General features: G+C 36.1%; 1 protein-coding gene across 7 annotated transcripts in view; it reads left to right on the top strand.

Moving 5' to 3' along the window:
* Positions 1-8792, top strand: part of LOC108746887 (protein tramtrack, alpha isoform-like) — a 55836-nt gene that overhangs the window by 33171 nt on the left and 13873 nt on the right. The window contains exon 5 of one of the 7 annotated variants that reach the window (XM_018483954.1): positions 3873-5228. The exons of the other annotated variants lie outside the window; for them this stretch is intronic. Within the exon in view, the coding sequence (XP_018339456.1) occupies positions 3873-4567 (695 nt within the window). The 3' untranslated portion in view covers positions 4568-5228. Of the gene's footprint in view, positions 1-3872; positions 5229-8792 lie in introns of those variants that run through there. 7 annotated transcript variants of the gene reach the window in all.

An 8792-nucleotide genomic window follows, 5' to 3' on the forward strand; every position in this document is an offset into this window, starting at 1 on the left:
ATGTACACGTATACAGAGAAAATAAGAATGACAGCGTGTGAGAAAGAGACAGAGAGAAAAAGAGAGAGAGTGAGAGTCAAACAAATAGTACATATATATTATATATATACATACATACATATATTATTGCGATTATTATTATTATTATTATTATTATCATTATTATATATATTATATATATAAACAGAAGTTATATCGAATATATTTTAGCGCTAGTTGATAATACCTATTATATATAACGTCGTTGCAGTTTCGAGACGATGCGTCAGAAAACGAGGGTAAACGTAAAAATAAAAAAAAAAAAAAACGAAACGAATGTAAGAGAGGAGGTCAGATCGACGATCGCGTGGATCGACAATTACGAAAGCAAAAGGGATCGTTCGACCTCCGAGATTTTTGTAATTAAATGCGAAAACGCAAATACATTGATTTAACATGTGCTCTTCATGCGGGATCCGATGTTTTAAACGCGCGAGTAGTCCCCGGTTCGGTGCCTTTCTTAAGCGACATAAAATAACGACAATGTTGAACAAAAAAAAAAATATAAAGATATGGAAAAGCGAGATGTGAAGATTGTAGTGTGAGAGGCGAAAAAAAATAAATAAATTGTTATCGCGCGCGCATCCCTCTCCCTTCGCCGAAGGGACGGATCGACGATCGCATTCTCAGTGCCAAATATAAGAGAGAGTTCCGCTTTCCGAGAGGGCGAGAATTTAATAAGAGAAAAAAAAAAATAAGGAGAAAGAGGGGAGGGCGAAAATTTTATAGGAAATTTTTCTAGAGCTGACGAGTCTTTTCTGACGCTGGGTAGACTTAGTATATTTTATATGCACTGATTGTTCGACTATGACTATCAATAATAAAAAGAACGGTGTTCAATAGATTGTAAATCGGAGGATTCTTAAATATCTCGGCGAAATAATCCGTTATCCACCGAATATAATCCGTTATATACAGTGTCTCGAAAGAATAGCGTTGATTCGTAATAGATCGTTGTAAAGACTTAGTTTTTGGATGCCCAAGCAGAGTCCGGAATGTCTAAAATATTATATCAGTTTTTAAATCTGAAACATTTAAAGATTCATCGCGTGCACGAATTGCAAAAATCTGTGGATTTAATCGAACGAATTGATTCGGTTAAGTTTTTGTAAGAAATCTTTCGGGACATTCTGTTTACCTGGCGACTTTCCGAGATCCGTGAGTAATGGAACTTGCCGCTGAGAAAACTTCTGCGAAGGGGAAAGTATCTCGCGTATCTCGGTAAAGTCAGTCGTACCTAATTGTCAAGTAAATATCTCATAGTAAATTATAATAAAAGAAATATCTCATGGCAAATGATAATAAAAAAAGAATGAGAGAGAGAGAGAGAGAGAGAGAGAATGTGAGAGAGAGAGAGAGAAAGCGAGTGTGAAAACATCTTTGTCAAGCGAATTTGCAATCGTCATTACGAACGTAAAGATCAATGGGAATTAAGTGTGTCAAAATATGTGTTCAAAAAGAGAGAAGAGGAAGTGGAAATATTTGCGGCCAACGTTTTCCGCGTTTCGTCTGCAAGACGGCGACGGTTTCGCATTTTTTCTTTCTAATCCCGTTGACTCGAGAGGAAAGGTAACTACCAATGCCACTAACAAACGTAGTGATCGTATGTAGTAGTACAATAATTGTTGTTTTTTTTTTTTTTCGTCTTTTTTCCTTTCCTTTCTCAGCTCCACTTTTGCGTTATTATTGTGTTGTACGATAACGTGCACGTGAAGCCGCCAGTCTTGCTCTAGCAAAAAGAACATGTTTTCTAGACCACGATCCGCTAGAATATCAAAAGGAAAATTTCGTATTCTTAGTTACATTAATATTTAGACGCAGAAAATATTCGAAATTTAATAGAATTATTAATTATGAACGCTTAATTGTTGAACTAATATATTAATTTTGTTAAATTGAGAAAAGATAGCCAGTGCTTCCCTTTGCTGCTGTGAGAATTTTTACGATTTATTGAATGGAATTTTGTTAATTGTACTAATAATATGTATTAAAATGAGAGAAATGATTAATCTTACGTGATATTCGCCGTGGTCTAGAGAACGTTACTCCCATTTTTTAATATAATAAAGTGCCATAATCGTAGCGCAACTTCACGTCACGACTTCTTCGACGGTTCAGGACGCGAGTTTCACGTGCATCAAACGTTTTCGCTGGTATCACACCGGAATTCGATACCGTGTGCATCTCGATTTGTATGTATACATATTTTATTTGTACGTCGACACAGGATGTCAAAAGACCTCCCCGCACTCGTCACGAAGCACCGTTATTCTTAGCCAAAAATTACTTTTATTTAGTTTCGTTCCAGCGCACTCCTCTCGTCGGCCGCCGTTTATCTCTCGACGGTCAGATTACGAATGACAATATTATATTTCTCCTAGAAATTGTTTTTCACTTGTAGAATACTTGCAGCAATTTTTTTCATGTATGTCGCAAAGTATCGATTTTTACTTTTTCTGCGAAGCGGCAGAAATTTCCGTAGCGCAGAGTCCTCAAGTAAAGATCAACACTAGCGATAATTACAGGAAAAATAGAATTTGATTTTACGAGTGAATTATTTCTACAAGATAGTCACTGTTTTTGTCTAAAAGTTTTCATCGTTTTTGAGAAAGGATCACGACGTCAGAATCGCGGCTGCCGAGGAGACGATTCTTAGATGTTAAGTTCCTCTCGCCGCGGCTTGCTTAAGGAAGCGACTCGATCCCGATGTTCTCCAGAGCGATTCTTAGGACTCTTCCATGTGTTGGAGAACTCGGGATGGTCGGGAAGCCAACCGCGGCGAGAGGCCAGCGATTATTATTTTTTACAACCTTTGTTTTGCATGTTACGAATTGTTGTTTTATTTTCTTTTTCTCTTCAAGGAAGAGCAAAGAAATTGTGGAAAATAAGAAAAATATATATGTATATGTGTATATGATTTTACGTTACGTTTATATTATTATACGATGTTTCATTTATTCCTTTTTTTTTTCTCCTCGAATTTTTTCTTCCCGTTTTAATTTGTATGATTCAATGGTAGAGAATTTTCCCTAATTGATTTTGTTAAATTATTACATTATTATTAGATACACTTTACACTAGATACAGTTTACACTAAATACACGCACATAAAAAATGGTACAATTTTAAGTCGATTAATTTCTTCGACATCAATATCTCGTTGATATTTTATTCAATTCTATCGCATTCTATATCTTTCATTTATAATGATATATTTTTATTGAGTTACATTTATTACAGCACTGTATAATTTTCTATTTTATCAATTTGATCTTACATTGACATCATTCAAATGTAGTTATTTTAGTAGTAGATCAGTTCATATAATCAGTAGCGACGTATTTGAATCACTTTGTGTGCATGCGGTAATATTTTTTAAATTATGTATCATTAAAATTGTATAATTTCTTTATTAGTCTTATTTTACAGCTTTCGCATGTAACGCACCGAAATCTTACGAAAACAATCGTCTTGAACGATATTTCAAAAGAAATCTCGTGCATTATTCATAAAAATATTGTTGTCTATATATTTGGAGAAAGTATCAATAATTACAAAAGTTGAATAATATTTTAAAGTAATTTGAAATAATATTTTTAAGTTATTCAGGGCAATAAAAAATTATATAAAAATTTTATTAACGTAAGAAAAAATTTGAGACAAATTAAAGAGTATAAAAATCTACATTAAACATTATTGATACTTTCGAAAGAAGTATAGCATTATTCGTATTGATATTTCATCAAATAAATCACTAAAATTCACATTATTAAATAATTCAGTATACGATTAATTTAACTGGGATACATTTACTAATCGTTGTCTTTCCACAGAGTTCTCGTCGATCAAAACGGATAATGGCAACGAGACCTGGAAGGAGAAAACCCGCGGATTGAACACGGGTACATCGCCAGCCGCGACATCAATGGACGTATCATCCCCGAACTCGTCGTCGTCTTCGTCGCCGTCGAACGCACGGGCGAACACGTCGTCGTCGACGTCGACAACAAACGCAGCGCCAGCAACTACGAACGCGAGCGGTGCGCCGACGACGACGAGCGCGGGTGGCACATTGACGCGAAGTTCGACATCGCCGGGCTCCAGGAACACCGGTAGTGGCGCGAACACCAACATCATGTCGGCACCGCCAAGTGGCCGCCAGGCACCAAAGCGACGTATGCGACGTCGCGCCACATCTCAATCCCAGGACCCAGCTGAGCAGCTGACCGAGATGTCGGTGCGCGGCTTAAATTTGTTCCGTTATGCTTCCATCAGCGAAGGCGTCTATCAATGCACCGAATGCGCCAAGCTCGACATTCAGAAGACATTTAAAAATAAGTACAGCTTCCAGCGGCACGCGTTCCTCTACCATGAGGGCCATCAGCGCAAGGTATTCCCCTGTCCAGTATGCGCAAAGGAGTTCTCGCGGCCAGACAAGATGAAGAATCATATGAAGACCGTGCATGACTGCTTCATGCCCAAGGACTGCGTCATGCCGTTCAGCTTCTTTCTGCCTGGCGGGCCTTAGCGGGCAGGGCGAGGGCGAGGTGGGCTGCCGATCGGCCCGGCGGCGGTTCAGAGGCACGCGAGGAGGCTCGGTGCCACCGCGATATCCAGGACCACAGCCGCGGCGGCCAGGGCGACGACCTTCAGGCGCGGCAGTCGCTCCTGAACGGTGTTTGGTAACGGCGGGTGAATAAAGTCACGGTTTTCAATTTTATTGCGTGAAAGAAGTAGAAAAACAACGATTAGGTTATTTGTAAAAAAATATTTTTCTTCATTTTCCTTTTTGTTATGATCTAAAGAGACAAATTGATGATCGATAAATAAATAAGCAAGCTGTGTACCCGAAACGAAAAACTCGCAAAATATATTGTTGAAAAAAGTCGATGTATTCCGCGTATTCCGATAAATCACTCGTCGTTGCTGCAGCAATCATCGCGTTTGCCAGCATACGTAAGATATCATCTCACGCCGAAAGATAATTTGGTCATGGACCAATCGCGTAGCCCATCTCACCCCCGCGATGACGGTAATGATCGATAATGATCCGGCTTCGCCGTGTCTTTCGCGAAGCGAGAGGAGGCTTCCTATAAAAGGAAGAAGCAGGTTCCCTAAAGAGAAGAAGCGAGCAAACGAGAGCGAACTCAAAGGAAGCCTAGAGGAGAGATGATATGATATGTGATGATGATATGATATGTGATGATAAAGAAGACAAAGATGAGGAGAAGGAAAAGAAGAGCGATCTTTCCTCGCTTCCTGTGTACGTTAGTATTATATGATCCTCGAACTCTGTGCAATAACGGGCTCAATCCTCGTTTGTTCATCAAGTCAGCGTGTATGACACGTGGAAAAGGAAATCGTGGTGCATGTGCATTGTGGCGGGAATATTTTGCGAATCGTTCTATTTATTAAATTTTATTAAGATGCATGAACAATGTGATGATTTGACGATTATATACGTGATTTTGAGATATGTAATTGTTTAAAGTGTAAAAGAGGAATTCTCGTTATTGCGAGGATGTACCGATAAATTCTTTCTGCGTGCACCACGAAGCAAGATCGATAAATAGCTTGAAAAAGTCCTCGGATCAAGTATTTCGAAAACTTGGAAATCAATATCGAATCATCAAATTGAAAGCGAGAACTATTTTTTATATATTCAGAACGTTTGTTAGAACACTTGTGGTATGCTTGCTACACTTTGTATAGCAAGAAATTAAAAGGTATCGCGTTTTCGAAATCTTGGCTGTTCGGAATCCTAGCGATTAGAAGGAGAATTCTTTTCATCGAAGAATGACGAAAATGATTTTTACATCGATTTATGATATTTCACGAACGGTTGCTAGAAAGCGCACAATTTCTATTTCGACGTGTCAAATATTTTTTTTGTCCGTATAATTTATCTTTTTAATTTTACATTAAATTCTAGCTGTTAAGACTCTATTTAAGCGTGTTTCTTTTAATTATAACTATTTACTCAGAAATTTAATTGTAAAATCGTATCTGCCGATCAAAATCTTGAAATTTAGTTTGAAAATTATTTGACATTCGATCTTGGATAAGATCCAATTTTTAGTTCGACCAAATAATGCATTCCTACTTCTCTATAGAATTTTCAACCTGTAAGGAAATAGAAAAAAGGGAGAAAGTGTGTATAAAGATAAAAATGAAAAGGAAGAAGCAAACTGTTATTTCATGAGCAGAATTAATATTTTAATTAGAAATACACGCGAAGAAAAAAACAAAAAAAAAGAGGAGAGACGAGAAAGTATATATTTCTTACAGAATATATAAATGTGACCTTGTAATGAAAGAGAGAGAGAGAGAGAGAGAGAGAGAGAGAGAGAGAGAGAGAAGGGAAAATTCTTTAAAAAAATTACAAATATGTGAAGTATCCTGTATAGCAAGCACGGTATACAGGTTTCTTTCCCTTCTTCCCTGAATATCTTCTTGTTTTTTGTCTCTTCCAAGAAAATGTATTATAGAAGAATTGATTATTGATTATTAACTGGTTACTTGCTGCTATCGATTATTCTCGCACTTGCTATTACAATCGCAACATTATTTTTATTGTCACTGTTATTATATTACAGCTATTATTATTATTATTTTTATTATTACTTGTTCGGTAAGGATTATTAACTTTTAGCTCTGGACCAGCATGAATATAAAAATGAATTATTACACTAACTATATTATTATTATTGTTAAGTATATAAGCAAATGCACACGCGCACATAGAAAGAAGACGTTATATATTATATTGTACATGTACACGGACACCATATAAATGTATGTATGTGTCTAATGGGCCCGACTGGAGCCTCCTGTATTTCTCCTTTCCCCTCCTGCGTTTTTTCGTTTATAAAGACCCAAATAAAGAGATCTGTCTCCAGTTCGGGACCTTGTTAACAGAGAGAGAAAGAGTGAGAGAATACAGGATAAGACCGGCTGTCAATTAATTCTTTAAGAAGAATAAGACAAGTACATTTTCTAGGACAATGTATGTCCTTTAATGTCAATTAATTGACCCTATTGAGCAAGAGCTTTCGAGGGAGTACCGAGAACCGAAAGCAGTATTTTGGTCTTCCGCATTGGCGTTATCCGTGTACGCGTGTAAATGAGAAAGAAATAAAATGTAAATGTATGTGAGAGAGAGCGAGCGAGCGAGAGAGAGAAAGAGAGAGAAAATAGAGTTATTTAACAGAATATATGTATAGAGAGAAAAAGAGATATATCTTATGAGAGGGAATGTGCACGTATTTGTAACTTCTTCCTCGGCAAGAGACCTTCGCCTCGAGTTATCAGAGTCGTGATGATAACTCTTATCTACACAGACCGCGTAATAATTAGAATGATTTGACATACATCATGGTAGTATAAATATGATCTTTTCGGATACAGAACTTTAATTTACTCATTATTTATAATGCTCTTTTTAGTATGATAATATACCGAATGTAATTGATTCATGATGAATTTTTATAGCGGCAAATTGTGAGAAATCATTGATATTAATTTAAAAAATATTACAAAAAATTTTGAGATATTTTTAAAAAATTTGACAAATTTATATTATGAGCGACAGAGAGAGAAATTTTTTAATCTTGCGAGTCATTCTGATGCGAGGTCTTTAAGAACGTGTCACCTTTCCTCTCCATTTTCCAAGGCGCGTCGCAAGCAGCGGCGAATTTACTTCTTATGATTTAGTTACGTACAATTACTACTATATCACTACGTTACTATAGCGCTGTCTGCTATTCTTCTTTTTTTAGATACATGGCCGAATTAACGCGTTCATTATTTTATTTTCTAATTTTATTATCTGTAACAGCGGGTATTAGTTAGAAGAGCGCGCGAGATACGTTTAGGCTTTAAAGGAGACGCGGCGCGTTCAATGGAGCAAAACGTGAGATATAGCAAAATGCGATTATATTATTATTAATATTATTATATTATTATTCTATTCACGATGCAGATATTTTATTTAAGCGTTAAATGGTATATATATATATTATATATGAAGGAAAAGAGAGAGAGAGAGAGAGAGAGAGAGTTTAAGCGCCAATTGTATCGCGCTTCTTCCGTTTTTCTAAAATTTTCCAAAAGAAGAGGAAAAGAATGTTTACCGAGCTGTGTACAAATTTTACTCTTCGGTAGAATTTGCAATCGATCATAATTGATCGATCGCAACTAATCAGCCTCCGGAAAAGGCGAAGAGAGAAAAGCGTATCTTTTAGTAACGATAATAAAACGGATTAATAAAAATAATATGCACTTTTACATTGCAATACGCGTTATTTATCGCGCCTTTTTCAAGATTTTTTTCGAAATCGAGATCTGTATTAATTTTCTGTTAGCATTCGTAGAATTTTCTCCTACAAGATCTATTCAACCGTTTGCAGTCATGAAAAGATTTCTAACAAGATGCGATGAATCCTGCGATCGTTTGATTGAGGCTCTAAATTCCAAAAAAACATTAATTTAAAAATAAATTTGTATAAATTTTTGATTAAATTAAAAGTTAGTTTTCAATATATTTTATGTTTTTAAATACACATGTTTTGATTGAGTATCGGGATAATCTATTGGAAAAGTTTCATAGATTATTATTGTTATGTACAATATAATTACATGTCGGCAATAGAGGAGGAGATCGCACGAATTTCGAGGGTAGTTTGCACAAAAATACAGATACATATGTTGCGAATGAAGAAAAAGAAAATATATTATATATTATATTATATATA

Source organism: Trachymyrmex septentrionalis, unplaced genomic scaffold (assembly GCF_001594115.1).
Source record: "Trachymyrmex septentrionalis isolate Tsep2-gDNA-1 unplaced genomic scaffold, Tsep1.0 scaffold19, whole genome shotgun sequence".
Classification (NCBI taxonomy): domain Eukaryota; kingdom Metazoa; phylum Arthropoda; class Insecta; order Hymenoptera; family Formicidae; genus Trachymyrmex; species Trachymyrmex septentrionalis.